The 22,162-nt window shown below is 44.6% G+C and overlaps 1 protein-coding gene across 1 annotated transcript in view; it reads left to right on the top strand.

Annotated features, from left to right (window-relative positions):
* Positions 1 to 22,162, top strand: part of stpg2 (sperm-tail PG-rich repeat containing 2) — a 349,639-nt gene that overhangs the window by 20,218 nt on the left and 307,259 nt on the right. Inside the window, exons 4-5 of the mRNA XM_078570506.1 lie at positions 11,658 to 11,773; positions 14,546 to 14,654. Of these exons, the coding sequence (XP_078426632.1) occupies positions 11,658 to 11,773; positions 14,546 to 14,654 (225 nt within the window). The remainder of the gene's footprint in view (positions 1 to 11,657; positions 11,774 to 14,545; positions 14,655 to 22,162) is intronic.

A 22,162-nucleotide genomic window follows, 5' to 3' on the forward strand; every position in this document is an offset into this window, starting at 1 on the left:
ACATGTCCCCTCATGCGGCTCTGTCCCATGAGCAGGGACATGTTATCAGTGAAATGTTGAAATTTTAATTTAATTTTTTTATTTGCTGTCGGAAACCTCATCCCGCCCGTGGATGAGGTTTCCTAAAAAAATCCAAAGGCCGCTTGGCTTTTTTTGCCTGCCCGCCAGCCGTAAGGTTGGGCGGGCAACAAAAAATTTAATTCAATTGGTACTTTAATGGCCTTAAGAGGCCTTTAAATTGTTGGCGGGAGCGCGTGGGTGTCAACAGTGCGCGTCCGCCGACCGAAATATCCACGAGTGAGTGATGACGTCGGGACGCTTGCCTGACCTCATCGCGCGTCATTCTACCCTCGTTCGGGTCGGGCACGCGCGCGGCTGACGTGGGAATAATTCTTGGCCTCAGTCTGGGACAAGGGTCCCCAGTCTAGCCGTCAGCCTTTCCTGATTGTTGTACCCTCTCAGTTCCGGTGTCCCTCTTTTTTTATAAATCTGTTTTTTTTTTGCGCTTTCTCCGGTGCCTCGAGGTCCTTTCAGTAACGCGGAGAGCAGCACTTTGCAAAATGATCCAAGAGTGGCCTAACTTGTATGGGACATGACAGCCGTGCTTAAATGGACTGCAGAGACTAGCTGTCCTTTCTATTGCCAGCGATTTGATAAACAATCCACTGGAATCAGAGCGGATGATCTCTGCAGGCCACGTGTAGCCAAATTGTTGAGGCAACAGACTCACACGTCTTGCTTTACCCGAGAAAATTAATGGTATTAATTTATTATATTAATGTATTAATTATAAATGTATTAATTATAAATGGAGACTTAGTAGGATAGAAAAACTATCGCATTACCCAGAGATTGGTGAGAATGTAGAACTTGCCACCACAAGGAGCAGTTGAGGCAAATAGCAAGGACGGGTTTAAGGGGAAGCCGGATGGGTAAGTGAGGGAGCAAGGAATAGATGGATGTGCTGATAGGGTGAGACGAAGTTGGACGGGAGAAGACTTGTGTGGAGCATGAACACCAGCGCGGACCAGCTGGGCTACGTGGCCTGGTTCTGTTCTGCAATTCCTATTAATCGGAATAGAAACGAGCCATTCGGCCCATCAGGTCTGTGTCAGCGTTCATTTTCCACACAAGCCTCCTCCCACCCCACTTAAAATTTTAAGTGAAACCAGGGAATTTAATCTGACTGAATCAAAACAGGGCTGCAAATTGAACTCCCCCCCCCAAAGGATTGTTTGTAATATATGAATGACATTTTAATAGATGATGACACTCTGTAATAATACTGATGTATTGAAGCAAGAGAAATTGATTTTGGATAACTTCAAAATGGACCCAGCAGACAGTCACAGTCCATTCCCCATCTCTAAAGTTTCTTGCACTCATCTTTTGGTGATAAGAATCTGATTCAAATGCAGGATTGTTGTGTCGTGATGCACTTCCAATTAAATGAAAAGTACTTTGTGATTTTGTTTCAATATCATTAAAGCGTCTGGTTATTATCCCTTCCAATTAAGGTGATTACATTTCTTCATATCTGACAGGGCTGGCTTCTCAAGCTTGGCGTGTCTGCAGGGACTTACAGAATTATGAAAAGTTATAGCACAGGAGGAGGTCATTCAGCCCATTAAGCCTGTGCTGGCTCTTTGAAAGAACTATCCAATTTGTCTCACTCCCCTATCCCTTCCCCATTGCTCTGCCAACATTTCCAATTCAACTACCTGTCCAATCTCTTTTTGAAAGTTACCATTGAACCGTATTCAATGCTGTAAGATTTTGGACTCGGGAGCCATGGATACCTAAGATTAGCAGTCGAGTACTCATAAGTAATTTTAAGGCAGTTCATTAAGTTTATAAAGAAGTAACAGTTTAGATATGATGCATTACAAGAAAAATATATGGCCCGTGACAACTTAGAGTAGTTCACTGATCCCAGAGGATGAACGGATAGTTGGCATAGAGTGTGTTGATCTCAGCAGCTTGTGATAGCAACATTCTGCTCACTAGACAAAGTGTTAGGGAACTCTTCTGTCTTCCTTGCCCTTTCCTGGTCCGTCTTACATACATACGAACATACAAATTAGGAGCAGGAGTAGGCCACTCGGCCCCTCGAACCTGCTCCGCCGATCATGGCTGATCTGATTGTAACCTCCATTCCCCATTCCTGTCCATCCCAGATAATCTTTCACCCCCTTGTTAATTAAGAATCTATCTAGCTCTGCTTTAAAAGTATTCAAAGACCCTGCTTCCACTGCCTTTTGAGGAAGAGCGTTCCAGAGACTCTCTAACCTCTGGGAAAAAGATTTCTCCTCATCTTTGTCTTAAATGAGTGACCCCTTATTTTTGAACCCTGACCCCGAGTTCTAGATTCTCCCACAAGAGGAAGCATTCTCTCCATATCCACTCTGTCAAGACCCCTCAGGATCTTAAAGGTCTCAATCAAGTTGTTCCTTATTCTTCTAAATTCCAGTGGATACAAGCCTAACCTGTTCAACCTTTCCTCAAAAGACAACCCACCCATTCCTGGTATTAGTCTAGTAAACCTTCTCTGAACTGCCTCTAATGCATTTACATCCTTCCTTAAATAAGGAGGCCAATATTGTACACAGTACTCCAGATTTGTCTCACCAATGCCCCGTACAACTGAAGCATAACCTCCCTACTATTTGTCATCAATTCTCCTCACAATAAATGATAACATTCTATTAGCTTTTCTAATTACTTGCTGTACCTGCATAATAGCCTTTTGTGATTCATGCACTAGGACACCCAGGTCCCTCTGAATCTCAGAGCTCTGCAATCTCGCACCATTTGGATACTAAGTTTCCTTTTTCATTCTTTCTGCCAAAATGACAATTTCACATTTGCCCACATTGTACTACTCCATTTGCCAGATCTCTGTCCACTCACTTAACCCATCTATGTTCCTTTGTAGCCTCCTTATGTCCTCTTCACAACTTACTTTCCTACCTATCTTTGTGTTGTCAGCAAATTGATCAACCATACCATCTGTCCCTTCATCCAAGTTGTTCACATAAATTGCACAAAGTTCCATTCTCCACCTGTAGAAGGCGGCTGCCTGACAAGGACTGGCCCGCCCCCACCCCTGTCTCTGAGCTCTCGTTAATATACTTTATTTCTAGGGGCTGGGAGCTTCCCCAGTGTCAATCACCTGTTCAAACTCTTCTGATGCACTGGATACAGGGCAGGACAGGTACCCAAGATATCAGCGTGCTCAACTCTCTCCCCACTGCTCTTCACCCTGGCTTGAAGCCACTGGGGTAGGCAGGGTGCCAGAAGGCTTGCTGCCATCGGTTCAGGAACGTTTGTAGAGTCTATTGGCCTCAATGCAGGGAGTTCAGTCTCTGTGATCTTTATTTCTACCTTGCCTTGGTCCCTGACGCCTTAGAATTGTTTATGTTTTTTCACCGAGAGAGGGATTTAAATGCTGTAGCAGCTAGTTCCATTAGAGTTCTGTACACTTCTTAAAAAAACACCATTTCTTAAAGGTCCCTATTTCTTACAGTGCATTCCAGGTCACAACAACTCGCCGTGAAAAAAAATATTTCCTTATGTCGCCCCTGGTTCGTTTGCCAATCACCTCAGATCAGCGTCCCCTGGTTACTAGCCTTTCTGCCCCTGGAAACGGTTTCTCTTTATTTACGCTATCAAAACGCGGTCATGATTTTGGACGCCTCTATCAAATCTCCTCTTAACCTTCAATTAAAAGCAAAATACCGAGGATTCTGGAAATCTGACATAAAAACAGAACATTCTGGAAATACTCAGCACGTCTGGCAGCATCTGCGGAGAGAGAAACAAGAGTTAACGTTTCGAGTCCAATATGACTCTTCTTCGGAGCTCCTCTTAACCTTCTCAGCTCCAAGGAGAGCGACCCCAGCCTCCGCAATCTCTCCTCTGTGATTTATTTAATTTTCGTGTTCTTGTGGAGCTTCTTGCAATGTTTGTCCATCGGGTTGCTGCATACAGCTTGCTGGCTGGTTACATTAAGGTGGTCAGTCAGCTCGGGCACACTGTAGGCCTCTACTTGGATGAGGTTGACTAAAATTTTCCTGGACTTCTATCTCCAAACGAGCATGAAAAACAGTACAGGATATCTCCACTCATTGTCATTTTCCACAGCTGTTTCTTTTAACTATATGACGCAGTGCCATAAATTGTGCAACCAAATGAACTTGCTGTTGTTGGGTTTCTCGTAAAATTGGGAATATTAACTTTTACAGCATTTTCTCTTTTTTGCTTTTTTTTCCCCCCGTACTTTTGCTACAATCCAATCATCGTTTTCAATAATCACTCGCTAAAATGACCAGTTACCCAACTGACCCGTTACACCTGTGCTCGCTGACCTGCATTGGCACACGGCCTGACAATGTCTCAATTTTAAAATTCGCACCCTTGTTTTCAAATCCCTCCATCTCATTGCAGTTTCTGTGAGTCCTTGCGATGCTCAAATTTGCTGCCATCTTTTCTACGTTGTAACAATACTACACTTCTAAAGTATTTCATTGGCTATAAGTCGCTTTGAGGGTTGGTCCCTGAGGTTGCGAAAGGTGCGTTATAAATGCAAGCTCGTTTATCCCCTGGCGTCACCCCTCTTCATCTCTGTAATCCCCTCCAGCCCTACAACCATCCAAGATCTCTGTCTTCTGCCATCCAGAATTCTCACTTCTTATACTTCCTAATTTTCAAAGCTCTACCATTGCCAGCTGTGCCTTCAGCTCCCTGGGCCCTAAGCTCCGGAATTCCCTCCCTACACCTCTCTGCCACTCTCCCTCTGTTAATTGTATATTAATTGGCTGTTTAATTGCATTCAGATTCTGGGTATTAACTGGGCTCCTATATAAAGGAACAATCACATTGGTTTATTTCAAAAGATTATATATATAGGAACAAACTGAAACTGTTGTAGCTGGATTGGAGGTGGATGATAGGGTATGTCTCTGTAATAAAAGTTTATAAGTGTATAGAAGAAGGTCCCGTGGTGCAGTGGGTAGTATCCCTGTCTCTGAGCTGAGAAGCTTCAGGTTCAAGTCTCACTTCAGGACTTGAGGGCCAAGGGCCATTGAGAATGTGGCTAAACAGGTTGCGTATCAACTTGGTCAATACTTCTAACATGTGGCAGGGGTTAAGAGCAGGAGAGATTCTTGGTAGCCATGGAGTGGCAGGAAATTGGAGCCTCTACCATCACTACTCATAGCTCCAGGCCACAACATGCTTATAAAAACATATGTTGCCACAGCAACTCAGACTCCTTGACTGGATAGCTGGTGTGGATCAAATGGGTGCCAACAGCATGGGGCTTGATTCCTGTTCTGGCTGGGATGGATTTGGGCCCTACTCATGGTGGAGGTCGTAGCGCTGTGGGTCAGACCTGCCTTTGGGCAGAGAACTGAAGAAGAAGAGATGTATAAAGACTACGCTGCAGTTCCATCCCTCACTGTCCAGCTAGCTGAGTTTTAACATCCTGCTTTAAGGGCACTTCTTAAAGCCTATCTCTTGACCAAGTTTTTGGCCACCTGTCCTATTATTTCTTTATATGGCTTGGTGTCTGATAAGCACTCCTGTGAAGCACCTTGGGCAGTTAAAGACAACACTTAAATGCAAATTGTTGTTGTGAACTATAACCCACCGTGTAATGAAAATAATCAGAACATAGTTTAAAAATGTGCTTCCCTATAAAAGGTATTGTCATGTGTGTGTGTGTTGTGTGTGTATGAAATGACCTTGAGAGAAGCTTAAGCATGATATGAAGTTACATGATTTATGAAGGAACCCCCCTCCCTCACTACCCTTGGGAAGGGACCTGCTTTGCAGTGGGGTGGCTTATAAGGTCTGTTATTAATGGGCATCATTTGTAGCCTTCAGGAAAACATATGTTTTGGGAGTTTGTTAACCTTCACTGTCGTGCTTGAAAGTGAACCATTCAAATATATATGTCAAAGAAATAGGTTTCTCCCTCTACTTCATTGTTGCACTTGAGAAAATGTAAATAAAACATGCACCTTAAATAAAAATCCAAGTTACTGTGAACAGCCCCGTGCTCAGTGAGCAGTCTTGTTGCTTTTAGTTGGCGTGACATTTATAAGTTGTAAGCTGGTAATGGATCTCCCAGAATGCAGACACCTTGAGCTTAACAGTTTATTTTCTTGAACACAAGAGTGATCTTGCAGACTGTGATCTTTTAAAAAGACAATACACTATATATACGTTCTGAGTATAGTGACGTTGTTGGTATATGACCTAAAATGGAGTCTGGCGGAGACAGAGGAATGCGCGGGTTTTCAGTGGCTGAGAGAGGGCTGAGGTCGGGGACACAGATTCCAAATATTACAAGATTTTCTTTATTCATTTATGGGATGTCTGCATCGCTGGCTAGACCAGCATTTATTGCTAATTGCCCTTGAGAAGATGACGGTGAGCTGCCTTCTTGAACCGCTGCAGCCCATGTGATGTAGGTACACCCACAGTGCTGTTGGGGAGGGAGTTCCAGGATTTTCACCCAGCGACAGTGAAGGAACGGCGATATACTTCCAAGTCAGGATGGTGTGTGGCTTGGAGAGGAACTTGCAGGTGGTGGTGAGTCTGTCATGTGTCTGCTGCCCTTGTCCTTTAGATAGTAGAGGTCGTGGGTTTGGAAGGTGCTGTCGAAGGAGACTGGATGAGTTGCTGCAGTGCATCTTGTAGATGCTACACATTACTGCAAGTGTGTCTTGCTGGTGGAGGGAGTGCATGTTTAACATGGTGGATGGGGTGCCAATCAGGAGGGCTGCTTTGTCCTGGATAGTGTCAAGTTTCTTGAGTGTTGTTGGAGCTGCACTCATCCAGGCAAGCCAAGAGTATTCCATCACACTCCTGGCTTGTGCCGTGCAGATGGTAGACAGGCTTTGGTGAGGGACAAGGTGAGTTACTCACTGCAGAATCCCCAGTCTCTGACCTGGTCTTGAAGCCACAGCATTTATATGGCTGGTCCAGTTGAGCAGACTGACTTAGTGAGGAGCACATTGGGGTTTGATACGTGATATGAGGATACGTTACAAAAATGTTTAACCAGAAAATATTGTGGCATATTTAAGACCAGATCATAAACAAGCAGAGATTCCACAGAGGCAGTGGGGGTGGGTGAGAGAAATGGAAAAGAGAAGCTGGTGTCCTCATTCTGCATGTAGAAAGTGACCTCATCTCTGCAGATGATGATGCAAAGGAGCAGTATGTAGAGCTGAAAGAGGAGGGCTTCTAGATCGATGGGAGTCTCCAGGGGTAATGACAGGGAGAGAAGAGAAGTCACTGCTAGAGATGTATCTGATCAGTCAGTACCTGAGAACGGATCCAATCAAAAGCAACAGCAACTGAGCTGGCCAATGGAGGAAAGGTCCTAGAGGAGGTGGAGGATGTGGCCAACCATGTCAAATGCCTGCAGCGTGGGCATTTGGTTTTTGGTATTTATTGAGGGATGATTTAAGTGATTGGCAAAAGATCCAGAGATATGAGGAAAAACCCTTTTACACGACGTGTGGTTAGGATTTGGAATGCGCTGCCTAATAGGGTGATGGTTACAGATTGAATAGTAGCTTTCAAAAGGAAATTGGATGAATACTTCAAAAAAATTGCAGCGATGTGTGGAAAGACCAATAGAGTGGGACTATCCAGAATGCTCTTTTAAAGAGGTGTTGCTGACTCGATGACCGAATGGCCTCCTTCTGCACTGTTGCATTCTATAAATGTTGGCCTACTGTAGCACCCTCCTTTGAAAGTCCTGTGGGATCTTTTACATCCACCTGAACAGGTAGGCGGACCTCAGTGAATGTCTCGTTCAAAACGATGGCAGCTCAGCAATGCCATACCTTGTCAGTACTGCACTGAGGTGTCATCCTAAGTGCACAAACCTTGGACCATGGCTTCAACCAGCAACCTTCTGACTCAGTAGACAAGAGTGCTACTAGCTGAGGATTTATGTCGAGCTGATGATTAGGAATATTATTGAATGATACTTACATAGAAGGAGGCCATTTGGCCCATCCTATCAGTACTGGCTTTTTGAAAGCGCTATCTAATTCGTCTCATGCCCCTACTCTTTCACCATATGTAACCCTGCAAATTTTTCCTTTTCAAGTATTTATCCAATTTCCTTTTGAAAGTTACCATTGAGTCAGCCTCTACTGGTCAGTCAAGTAGCAAATTCCAAATTGCAACAACACGCTGTGTTTAAGAAAAAAAACTCCTCACATCACCTTTGGCTCTTTTCATTTTCTCCATTTACTGAGCTTCCAGCCAGCGCAATCAGTCTTTCCTAATTTACTCTTTCAACACTTTTTTATGATTTTGAACGCCTCTGCTGGTTCTCCCATTGACCTGCTCTTCTCCCAGTTTTTCCAGACTCTCCAGGTAACTGAAGTCCCTCACCCCCTGGTACCACTCGATGTAAAATGGTATTGATTTTTTAGAAACGCAGTGAAAACTCGGCAACTATCGAGTTTCGTCTAAAATATTAAATTATTCATTCCAAAAAGAAGAATGTGAAGCAACATTAAATGTTTGTGGAACACAACCTTGGCCTGACCTTAATTTTAAGTCATCGTACTATTTTTAATAATTCACACGGATAAGACCACTAAGAGTGACTGGGATCCCTAGATGTGGTAATTTCATATCCTGGACTACAATGGGTGGGTAGATTTGTAAAGTCATTGCCCATATATTTACCATAAACCTCTATTTTCAGAACCTAATGCTAAAGTAAGTTTTTTTTTGCATTTTCTGTTTCTGTAGTCATGCAACTGCATAATTGGATTTAAGCTCACAGACTGCATTAAGAGAGCTCACTTCAAAGGTTATCCTAAAAGTCAGCTTCATTGTCAATATCCTTTCACCAGAATGGTGACGGCCCTGAAATATTGGTTCCTCTTCACCCTACCCAGCTGAGTTACCTGAGAGAAATAATGAGAGAGAAACAGCCCATTAACGGGTGAATTAAAGCGTGGGGGTACTTTAATTCTGTATTCCACTTTGCATTTATTTATGTGCAAGATCATTTTAAAAAAAGTTTCAGATCACCTTCCCCATCCATTTGGCTGTCAGACTGGGCCAAGATCAGTAATTCTTCCGCAAATTATATTGCAGCTTTTGCCGGAGACGAGAGGCAGGACCTAGATGAATTTGCTCCAATTAAATCATATTTTATCAGCTAAATGAGTAATTATAGCCCAGGCTGACCTTGAAATGGCATTCTGAGACAAGAAAGAATTTGGTGATTTAAGATTATTAGGCCAACATTAATTATCTTATGCCATGTTTGTTTTTCTAACAGGCGTTTAATCCAGTGATAAATGGGGAATTCTTACCTGAGTGTCAGAAAGGTCTCTAAAGTAGTGGCCAATTTGCATCATTTATAATTCAGCGATTTCAGTTTCCAGTGTGGCAATCAATACTTTGAGCTGCAGACAGTGGGTCTTGAAGATATATTCCTTATTAATATTGTGTTATCTAAGGAGCAAGCTTACAAATATGCCTCTGTTTGAAATTAGATACAATAATGGTTACTGAAAGAATGGTGGGCATAAATAAATAACCCTTGAGCCAAGAAGCCAAAAAAAACATTGCTTGACTCCTGGTATCCATCCACTGGAGATTTGTTCAGACTCCCGCCCTGTGTTTTTTTTTTACTTTGCCAGGCAAATCTGAACTAGTCGCCTATTTGGAGGTGCAAAAGTCATTCTGGCTTTGTAGTCTGAAGCAGGGGGTTTCTGTGCTCTTAATGGCGGCAATTCCACAAAATATGCTTAGGAAGATTGAAAAAGGAGGAGACCTTTGAGCCTCTGGAGCTCCATCAGCCCCCACTCAGTGAGATGAGAGCTGATCTGTACCTATCAGTGTGAAAGAACATTTTTTTCAGCCTTTCATCATAATTACAACCTCTCAGCTACAGTTTCATCTTAATGAATCTTCATTCTGTGCCCCTGCCACAATTCCAAATATCCTTCCTAGAGTAGGATGCCCAGGATAGTGCACAATATTACAGCTGTGGACAAAACACCATCTATTTGGAAAGTCAGCAGCATTCCCTTGCTTGTCTATTTAATGCTCCTATAGATAAAACCCAGAATCCCCGTGAGGATTATAGGGACAGGAGAAGGCCATTAAGACCCTTGCCCAATCTGCCATTCAGTTAAATCCCAGCTGACCTTGTGTTCAGCCTCATTTATCTGCCTTCACTCTGTACCACCCTTATCTAACAAAGATCTCAAATTTGAAATTTTCAATTCAGTTCCAGCATCAACGGCATTTTGGGGAAGAAATTTCTAGATTTCCACTCCCCTTTATGTGAAGATCTGCTTCCTAACTTCACCCTTGAATGACCTGGCTCCAATTTTAAGCTTCTGCCCCCTTGCTCTTGGCCCCGCCACCAGACAGGATAATTTCTCTCTATCTCCTCCTCCTTCAGGTACCATTCCCTAACAGGACATCAGTGACTATGGCCTTCCATTGGATTAGTCCATGATTGTGCTTGGCAAAGTACTGCAGTGGTTTGTCATGCTTGCGGACAGATCCAAGGTGTTCAGCGGCCCAAACACTCCTTTCAAGTTTACTTGCACTTCCCTCAATTTGATCTACTGCATTCGCTGCTCCCAATGCAATCTCCTCTACATTGGAGAGACCAAACGCAGACTGGGTGACCGCTTTGTGGAACACCTTTGGTCTGTCCACAAGCATGACCCATGACCCAGACCTCCCTGTCGCTTGCCATTTCAACACACCACCCTGCTCTCTTGCCCACATGACTGTCCTTGGCCTGCTGCAATGTTCCAGTGAAGCTCAACGCAAACTGGAGGAACAGCACCTCATCTTCCGATTAGGAACTCTACAGCCTTCCGGACCTAACATTGATTTCAACAACTTCAGACCATGAACTCTCTCCTCCATCCCCACCCCCCTCTTTCATCCCCTCCCTTTTTTCCATATTCATTTTTATTCTATTTTTAAAATTTTCATTAATTTTTTTCCACTTATTTTCATTATTATCATTTAAAAAAATTATTTCCATTTTCATTCATTGTTTTATCCCCAGCTTTTAGCCTATTTTTGAACTTTCTTCCCCTCCCCAACCCCACTAGGGCCATCTGTCACTTTCCAGGGTGCTTACCCTGGTCTGGCCATTATCTCATTTCGCTTTCTTAATGTCACCATGAGCACCTCCTTTAGCCGGTACAACCACCATTAGCAACTCTTTGACCTTTTGTTTATGACATCTTTTGCCATCTCTCCATTGCCTCCACCTATCGCTGGCCTTCCATCCAGCCTCACCGGTTCCGCCCCACCTAATTAGTATATATTTCACCACATCTCCACTTCCCTTTAGATCTGAAGAAGGGTCATCCGGACTCGAAACATTAACTCTGTCCCTCTCTCTCCACAGATCCTGTCAGACCTGCTGAGTTTTTCCAGCATTTTTTTTTTGTTTTCGTTTCAGATTTCCAGCACCCGCAGTATTTTGCCTTTATTTTAGTGTTTTTTTGTCATATTGGCTGTGAGATAATATTGGCGTAAGACTTTTCAAAATGCCTAAATCTATCATTAGCATCAATGAGATTTATCTTGGTGTAAGGAAATTAAGTCAGAATTTTGCAATTCTTTTGTTTCAGAATGAGCCATACCCTACTCGACAATATAAAGGGGTGCATTTCGGTAACCGGACATCAAAACGTATTGAATTTAAAGTTCCTGAGGGCCCTGGACCAGGGACGTACGATCTCCTGAAGTCAGTATAATTTTACTCTCACAGCTATTTGCTTGTGGCTTATAATTTGCAGGATATTTTATTACAATTACCTGTAGGTTTGAGATCCCTCTTAATTGGAATTATAGCACAATTGAACTACATTTTGATTGTTGTACAGTACAGTTTCCCTACACTTACAACACCTGAGGTTAAAATGGGCAGCTTTCTTTCTTGGCCAGAAAGCGATCCTGTCGTAATCATTAGCCATTTGGGCTGATGTCAGTTTCAAAGTTGCTGGTTACAGCATCTTAAATGCGCTGTCATTGTGGGCAGAAACAGCTGTGCTGACTCAGTAGTTTACACCTCATTGCACTGCGCAAGAATAAGGATTAGTAAATAACACCTCATTAATGTTCAATTACCTCTTAAATACTTCAGCCTCCTAAACTCCTCTACATGATTTGGGGTTACAGTGTGCGCTTAGCACTGATACTGAGTTTAAATAATTAAATAATGCATTCTTTGTAATGTACCACACTCTTGTAATATACAAGAACACTGTAATTGAACCACCCTGTTATATTAGCCATCGTATATCGTACAGTTGTTCCCGTTATAACTGGCAGTGACAGGATATAAAATCCACTTCTAAACCCCTTCTACCTGCTGTTGCTGAGCAGGAAGCATTCAAGACTTTGTGTCAAAAGGTTGCAGGTTTAAGGCAACACCCTAGAGCCTACACCCCAGAGTCCTGATCACATAATCTTGGCTGACTCTGCCAGTGTCAGTACTGAGGTATGCTACACTGTCTGAGGCGTTGTCTTTCAAATGAAATGTTTAACTGAGGTGTCTCAGTTGGGAGTAGAAGATTGGTGTCAGCAGGGCGAAACAGCAGCTGAGCCATGAGGGACAGCGCATCAAGTGATGCAAAAGTTCCCTCACAAAGTCAGTATATAAATACAGAGCTCCTCAGCTCTGAAGAAGAGTCAAATGGGCTCGAAATGTTAACTCTGTTTCTCCATTTACAGATGCTGCCAAACCAGCTGGGTTTTTCCAGAATTTCCTGTTTTTACTTCAGATTTCCAGCATCTGCAGTATTTTTCTTTGGTAGCACAGAATTTGAATATTGTTCAAAAAAGAGACATTTTTTATCAGGGCTTTTCATCTTGCAATGCCTCTGTCAATCAGAGTCCACTTTCCAACCAATCAGTGCTGTCTTCTCATACAGTTACGAATATGTTGTTCTCCCTGACATTGGTATTTTCTTGTGAATTGTCCTGAAGAGTGCAGGACGAAAAGCTTTGACAAAAAATATCTCTTTTTTTCGGCTATATTTTGCCTTTATTATACAAATAGTCATTTGGTAGTACAGAACTTGAGTTTTGCTGAAAAAAGAGACATACTGTCAAAGTTTTTCGTCTTGCACTCATCAGGATAGCTCGCAAGAAATTATCAACAGTAATGGGGGAACAACAATTTATACTGCATGAGAAGAGAGTGCTGATTGGTTGGCAAGTGGACTCTGATTGGCGGAGGCATTGCCACGAAAAGCTTTGATAGCATGTCTCATTTTTCAACAGTACTAAAGTGAGTATAGTAGCTTTTAAGTACATTTTAGCTGTTAAAAAAGGATATAAGTATTTCACTCAACTGCACAGGCTGCGTTAGGGGCTCATCGGATTTTGCACATCATCTGATAGTGTTCCAGGGAACTATTGACAAGTTCGTGATGATCTTAATATTAATATTCTTGTCACTGCACTATCCATTGGCATTAAAGGGAAGACAATAAGCGAGTCTAATGGGTAATTGTGGATGGTGGAACTCCTGTAAAAATGTTTACTTAAAGACATTAATTTATACACAAATGCACAAATCACTAAAAGTATGATGCAGGTTAATAAAGCCACTAATAAAAGGAACCAAAGCACTGCGGCTGATTTTTGATTGAATAGTGTTGATAGTAGGGACCACAAAAAGTGCTGGGATAACTCTGCAGGCCAGGCAACCTCTGTGGAAAGGGAAACAGAGTTAACGTTTCAGGTCGATGACCTTTTATCAGATCACAGTCCTGAAACATTAACTCTCGTTTCTCTCTCCACAGACGCTGCCCGACCTGCTGAGCATTTCCAGTGTTTTCTGGTTTTATTTCACATTTCCAGCATTTGCCGTATTTTGCTTTTGTAGTAGAGAAGTTATGTTAAGCTTGTAGAGAACCTTGGCTAGACCACACTTGCATTATTGTTAGCAATTCTGGTTTCCACTTTATTAAGAATAAGACACGGAGATGGCAGAAAAGGTACAAAAAAGACATACAAGTATGATACAGAAGTACCCAGTTATACTTTTCAGGAAAGGCTGCAGACAAACTGGAGCTCTTTTCTCTACAAATGCCTGAGGGGTGAACTGATAGAAGTCTTCAAAATTATAAATAGGTTTGTCAGGGCAGATGTGGAGAAGATGTAACCGCCTGTGGGGGAGACCAGAACTAGGGATCTTAAATATAAGATAGTAAGTAATAAAATCCACTAGGGAATTCAGGAGAAACATGCAGAGAGTGGTGAGAATATGGAATTCGCTATCACAGGGAGTAATTGAGGTGAATAGTGATATATTTGAGAGCAAGCTAAATAAGAGGGAGAAAGGAATCAAAGGCTATCTGAGAGGGATGGGAGGAGGCTTGTGTGAAGCATAATTATAGACCAGTAAGGCCAAATAGTCTGTTTCTGTGCTACACCTTCTATGTAATATAAATAAAAGCACAATATATGCAAAGCCATTAGCTAAATATGAGTCCATTTCGTGCTTTAGGGACTATACTGTTCAATGCGAAAACCTGAACATGAAGAATAGAGATCAAAAATACGAGTCTTACGTTCCCCGATATCTTGAAGCAGTTGTACAAGAGGAGGAAAAGAAGGTAAAAGAAGATTATTGGAGAAGCTGATGTTGCTTTCTTCATTTTTAAAAAAAATGTTATCCAGCTTCTGTTACACTGTTAACTCCTCAGTGGAATAGCTTGAATCAGTTACATGATTCTGTCTGTCACACAATAACCAATGACAATTTGTTATATCACTGTGCCCATTTATTTCACAAATGTCAGCCATGTCACAAATTCCAATAGCCTCTTTTGTCAAAATGTAGAAGCCAGTCTCCTTGTGACATGTAATAATAGCAATAAATCTAGGTGCTGTGCAGTGGGACCATTGAGAATTGGTTGAGGTGGGGGATAATGTCAGTTTCAGAGCAAGGGATTGCTCGTCCCATGTCACAGCATCACAGAATCTTTACAGTGCAGAAGGAGGCCATTCGGCCCATCGACTCTGCACTGGCTCTCTGAAAGAGCATTGTACCTAGTCCCACTCCCCTGCTTTATCCCCGTAACCCTGCACATTCTCCCTTTTCAGGTAGCAATCCAATTCCCTTTTGAATACCTTGATTGGACCTGCCTCCAGCACCCTCTCAGTTTGTTCCAGACTCCAACCACCCTCTGGACGAAAAGTAGTTTCCTCACATCACATTTATTCCTTTTTCCAGACATTCAGAGCTCAGGAGAAGTTTTAACCTAGTGGGTGGGTATCAAAAGGAATGCCCATTTTAATACCCACGTCGATACTAATCTCCCTCAACATCAAGGAAGAGTAAAAGTCATGTGGGGTATAAAACCAATGTTACATCCAATTGCCTCTGTTTTCTGATGGGAGGGTTTTGCTTAAAATTGCAATCCTGCCTGATCCCCTTCGATCTCAGCATCGAGTTCTCCCAGATTAATACAACATGTTGCAGATAGAACGTAAAACACGCCTGACCAGGGGCCTGGTAAAACCTGAACATTAAATAAGAAACCTCTATTGTATTGGGAAGAATGTTACTGTTGTGTACCTCATTTAGACGTGTGCTCCCTCTGAGTAAAAATATGAATTGGGGGAACTTTCATTTTGTAAGCTTATCATAGATTCATCAAAATTGTAGCACAGAAGGAGATCATTCACCCCACTGTACTCGAGCTGGTGATTGCTCCTGAACTGGAGCAACGTACTTACTAAGAACTGGGCTATGTCTACGCTGTTATTTGACAAAGGATCTTTACAGCAAGTGGGACCTGATTTACAGCTATCTGGGTGTGAAATGATCCTGGACTCCAAGGTGAATGGACAATAGGAAGATTGCATTTTTGTAGCATCTCAGGATGTCCCAGGACACTTCACGACCAATGAAGTACTTTTGAAGTGTACCAACTGCTGTAACATATAGGAATAGCAGTAACCAATTTGCGAGGAGCAATGTGGTGATGAACAGATGACCTGTTTCTTAATGATGTTGACTGGGGGATATATATATATTGGCCAAAACACCAGGGGCAGGATTGTTCAGATGCTTGGGTTTCCCATCCCACCACCTGAAGAGTCAGCGAGGGTCACATCCCCGCCAATCACGACAGCCCCACGACCATTTAACACGCTGAGGAGCATTGATTGGCTGCTGATGGACCTTCAAACCTTACTCAGGAGGAAGTCCTGCCTTGGAGGGCGCTGTAGTCCCAGTAGCGCCAGCAGCAGCAGTGGCCAGATCTGGGATTACAAGCAGCTCCCAGATTCTACTGTTTTGGTATGGATTCTGCCACCCTGCCTTTAGTGTTGTTGCCGAGTGTTAGAGATGTTTCACTGTTACCATGCTGTCTTGGCTTACCTAACATTGATGAGGCTATGCTCATTTTGGTTAGACTTGACATAGTCAGCATGGTTTAACTTCAAATCTTTTATGACAAACTATTTACCAAGACCTCATATAAGCACATGATAATCAGGACACAGTCTGTGCTGCATCTAACTCTCTTAGAGCCTCTTGGTCATCTGACTACTAATGTCACAGTTAGATTGCTAATGTCATCATGGTCTCATTAACCTGTTCATTAGCCCATCACTCTATCCTACATCACGGAGTCCAGGCGAGGTAAATAAAGGAGGTCTCATGGCGGGGTGGGGAGGTGAGGCCCAGGGGCATCGGGGGTCAAGGTGGAGAGGGCCGATGGGGGAGGGAACACTTGCAGGGAGCAGACTGGAGGCAGGGGGGGGTCCCGATATGGAAAGGGGGGTCCTTGAGGGAGGCACCCACCCCCTTCCCACCCGAGGCTTGAGAGCAGGGTAATCTGCTGGGCTTCCCCCCCCCACCCTCCCAACCCACCCCACCCCACCATCTCTAAACCCCTCCCGCCAGCCTCAAAATTGAGGCCAAGCAGGAAGTGGCCCTTAAGTGGCCAACAATTGGCCCCTTAAAGGGCTTCAACTGGGATGAGGGACATTGCCTCGCCTGCCCTGTGTAAAATTGTGGACGGATTGGGGCAGACAGGAGGGCAGTGAGAAGGCCACACTAGGAATTTCACAGATCCCCACTCTGCTCTCCCCGCTCCCCCCGACAAACCCACCAGCAGGGGACCATGAAATTCTGCCCAGGGATAACTTGTGCCATGGATTCTTTTACCTCCACCTGAGTAGGCAGACAGGGCCTCAGTTCAATGTTTCATCCAAAAGACAGTACTCCTGACAGTGCAACACTCCCTCAGTACTGCACTGCTCTGTTAGCTTAGACTATTGTTCTCAAGCCTCTGGAGTGGATCTTGAAGCCACAACTTTCTGATTCTGGGGCTAAGTCTACTAACCCACTGAGCCACAGCTGAATTAATATTGAAAATAAATACTTTAATGGAAAGCAGTTTTGGAATAGTGAGAATTCAATGAATCCCCAACTTAAAATGTCCAAGTTTAAAACAGACAGTTGCTCAAATCATCAAAAATCATTGACTATTTGCATTAAGACCAATTTGAAAGTTGTTGGTTACAGACTCTCAAATACCCGGTTCACTTTAGGCAGAAACAGCATGTGCTTACTCAATTATTCACTAAGGTTCACTAAGAGGAATAAAAATAAGTGAATAACATCTTGAGTTGCACCAAATATAATAATGGAATATATCAATGTAGACGTTGTTATTTTATAATCAGATGAGAATACTTCACCAATGTTCATATGTCTGTTTGAGAGATTCCCCCATCACCCGACCTCCCACATCCCCACCCGACCTCCCGCACCCCCACCCGACCTCCCACACTCCCACCCGACCTCCCGCACCCCCACCCGACCTCCCGCACCCCCCACCCGACCTCCCGCACTCCCGTACTCCCACCTGACCTCCCACACCCCCACCCGACCACCCATACCCTCACCCGACCTCCCGCACCCCCACCCGACCTCCCGCACCCCCACCCGACCTCCCGCACCCCCCCCCGACCTCCCGCACCCCCACCCGACCTCCCACATCCTCCCGACCTCCCGCACCCCCACCCGACCTCCCGCACCCTCACCCGACCACCCGCACCCCCACCCGACCTCCCGCACTCCCACCCGACCTCCCGCACCCTCACCCGACCTCCCACACCCCCCCCGACCTCCCACACCCCCACCCGACCTCCCACACCCCCACCCGACCTCCCACAGTTCTTTGCAGTTATTTGAGAAAAGATGTGAATAGGAAAAGATTATCTAAAAGTTTCTTAAAAATATACATTTTTCCTCTGCTTATGAAAATTCCTGAGGAGCGCGGCTAGTGGAAGGGATTGTGTGATTTGAACACTGAAGATAAAGATTTGCACATCGATTTCCTGCCGGAATGTGGAACTTTCCATTTACCTTTGATTCGACGATGACGTCCACTCAGGGTCATGAGTTTCTGCCCTGGGTCTTCAGGCTGATTCTCAGCCCACAGGTCTTTGGGGACACGGGGCAGAACATCCCACACGTTAGTGGGACCCACAGTGCCTGGAGCTGTGGATAATGATGGGAGAAGCTCCCATTTCTTTCCATCACATGGCTGATCAGGAACCTCTCCCACCCCTTCCGCCTGCCATTGGCGGGTGTTGGAAGGATTTACAAGTTGATACCCAACCTGTTCGGCCCTGTTGTGAACACACCTTCCTTGGTCATCAAGTCCTGGAGTGGGACTTGAACCCAGAGCTTCTGACTCAGATGTAGGGACACATCCACTGCACCACAGGACCTTCCAGATGGGAACTGGTTTATATACAATGTTCTGTGTTTTCGTTGGTGGGAGTTTTTGGATGGAGGATTTTTTTTTCTATATTGCAATTCCTTTCTGCTGAGCAATGCCAGCTTTAAATGATTCAAATAAAAGCTGATGGTGTCAGTGATTTATTGAGCTGTGGTTGGGATTAGCCATGAACAAGGAACAGTTGGTCGGTAGTAACGCCAGGAGCTGAGAGCCCATTTGAAAATGGTTTTAATAGGTCGCGCAGCAGGGAAGTAAAGTGCTGGGGGACTGTACAATTCAGCACAGTTAAAGCAGGATGGTCAGAATTTTACATTCCCCCCCGCCCCCCCTAGGGTGGGATAGTAGGTGGTGTGGGGGCTACATTCCCTCCAGTATGGGATGGCTGGTGGGGTGGGGGGGGGCGTAAAACTAGGTGCCATGGCGATATGCCTACCCGTCCTAGCCCGACCTGTGCTGTGGTTTTAGCAGCGGCGGGGGAAGCGTCAAGTTGCCCAGTCGACCATGTGCCAATTGAGGCCATTAAGTGGCCAAAATAATGGCCACTTATGGGCCTCCTACAGCCTCCGCTGGGCAGGCTGGCGCCAAGTGTCAAGGAACCTGGTGCACCGGTGACCAGGCAAGGATGGGTGCCTCCTCTTTTGGGCACCTTGTGCACATTGGAGGCCCCCCTGCCCCATCCCAAGGTAATGCCCCCCCACCCCCCCCTCCAGGGTTCCCCCTCTCCCCCTTCACCTGGATTCTCCCACCCCCCCGCCACAGTGAGGCCTCTGACTTCCCTTTGAGTCCAGGCTCCATTGACGCGCATCTTCAGGACCGCCTGCAGTCCCAGCAGTGGCCACTACTCCCGGTGACGCTGCTGGAACAAGAGAGCTGTCCGCCCTCTGATTGGCCAGCAGCCTCCGGAGGTGGGATATGCTCTTGGAGGGGGCAGAAGGCCCGCCTCAAGCCAATTAAAGGTCCAATTGGGCTTTGAATGGCTGCGGAGCGAGCTGGCCAATTGGATGTGGGCCTGCAACTAACTTTAGAGTCTGGACGGGGAACCCCCTCCCCACAGTGTAAAATTCAGTCCAATATCTCCCAATGAGATATCACCCCATTAAGGAGGTCTTGATAACCCTCCCTCCTCCACATCCTTTTAACTTTGTAAATTAATTTTATCCACACACAGGCTGATTTGCATTGAAATGTCTGTGTCAGCATTAAGCTCTAGAATTTCCTTCCTAAACCTCTCTGCCTTTGCGTCTCTCTCTCTCTTCCATGAAGATGCTCCTTAAAATCCACCTCTTTGATAAAGCTTTTGGTCACCTGTCCTAATAACTCATTGTATGGCTTGGTTTCCAAATCATTTTGTTATCGCTCCCGTAAAGTACCTTGAGGATGTTTTACCAAGCTAAAGGTGCTATAGGAATGCAACTTGTTGCTGTACTGCCGTCAGTACTGAACATCCTTCAGAAATTTCAAAGCATAAAAGAAAATTCCCCGGTTCACACTTCTGCAAAATTTATGGGTGGGATTTTCCACACCCGCCCGCTGCCACGATCTTCCGGTCCCCCCGCCACAAGTCAATGGGCTTCTGGCCGGGGCACCACCTCACCCACGGCCGGGGTCCCACCCGCGATGGGGCCGGAAAAAATCCTGGCCTATATCTAGAAAAACCTGCAAGGCCGTGAGAAAAGGGCAACTGCTTTCACAGGCACGATGGGCTGAATGGTCTCTTTCTGTGCTGTACGGATCTATTTTACCAAATGGGGCAGGATTTAGCCCTTGTCGGGCGGACTCGGTGGGGGCAGTCGGGAAGCTGACCGCACCGCCGCCTGCGATCGGGGCCGGACCGCGATTTCACACTGGCGGACCACTTGAGGGGGGAGGAGGGCTATGCAGGGCGAGCACGAAGTCCACGCTTGAGAATCTCCCTGAGGCACAGAGCTGCCTCGGGGAGATGAAGAGTTTTTAAGAAAAGTAAAAAGGAAGTGAAAAACGGTATGAAAGATGTACCCTCGTGTTACTTTGTCACAGGAGTAGGGACGTGTTATAAGTGAAATTTAAAAAAAAATTATTTTATTTTTATTTGATGTTGGAAACCTCATCCCGCCTGTGGATAAGATTTACAAAAAAAATGCAAAGGCCGCTTGGCCTTTTTGCCTGCCCGCCAGCCGTAAGGTTGGACAGGCAGCGAAAAGTTTAACTTAATTGATTCTTTAATGGCCTTAACAGGCCTTTTAACTGCTAATTCCCATGACTGTGCGTTGATGTCGGGATGCTCGCCCGACGTTAACACGCGTCATTTCACGCTCGAGCGGGTTGGGGGCCGCTCACCCACCGATTCTGCCCATAGTTACGAGGAGATGATATCATAGTTGGATTGACGTGTACTGATCATTGGAATATTTTATAGGTCTAATCATTCGCTAACACTCTACGCCTGACCAGGCGTCCATGTTGTTAAATTACACATTGGGCAGTGGACTTACCAATGGAACCCGAAGCGGACCTAGACCTTATACTGTCATACTGCACAGGACACCATTCGGCTCGTTGTGCCTGTACCTGCTCTTTGAAATAGCTATCAATTAGTCCCACTCCTCCGCTCTTTCCCATAGCTCTACAATTATTTCCCCTTCAAGTATTTATCCAATTCACTTTCTAAAGTTACTGTTGAGTCTGCTTCCTCTACCCTTACAGGCAGCACAGTCTGGTTTATAACAACTGAAAAAAATTGTTCCCTCTTCTCCTGTCGGGCTCTTTTGCCAATTTCCTCAAATCTGTGTCCACCTGGCAACCAAACTCCCTGCCACTGAAATCATTTACCTAAGCAAAACCCTTCAGAATTTGAACGCCTCCATTAAATCTCCCTGTAACCTTCTCTGCTCCAAAGAGAACAACTCAGTTTCTCGAGTCTCCCGACATAACTTAAGTCCCTCATCCCTGGCGCCATTGTAGCAAATCTCCTTTGCACTCTCTCCAAACTTTTGATGTATGATGGATTGACATATTGTGAAAATGCTATTCTCCTTGTCAAAATGCTTAACATTAAAGCCAAGAGGAGGTGTGAAGCTATAAAATTCATACTGCACAGCACAGAACCGAGAAAGATAAGACAAAGTGAGCCATGTGTTATATGTATCTTGCTGACTATCATTTGATGAACTTTAATCAATCTGGCACAGGGTTGTAATCTTTGGCAGCATGAAATAGCTGTGTGTTTTCTAGTATAATTAAAGTAAGTCAACCATAATATGGTAATATTTCAATAGGTGGCAGTTTCAATTTAAGATCTGCACAGTATTAAACCATGACAATTGGATAAAAGAACGATTATGATTTCCTTCTACGTTTCACTCCTATTATAAGGGCATTGT

The sequence above is a fragment of the Cetorhinus maximus genome, chromosome 1 (assembly GCF_964194155.1).
Source record: "Cetorhinus maximus chromosome 1, sCetMax3.hap1.1, whole genome shotgun sequence".
Classification (NCBI taxonomy): domain Eukaryota; kingdom Metazoa; phylum Chordata; class Chondrichthyes; order Lamniformes; family Cetorhinidae; genus Cetorhinus; species Cetorhinus maximus.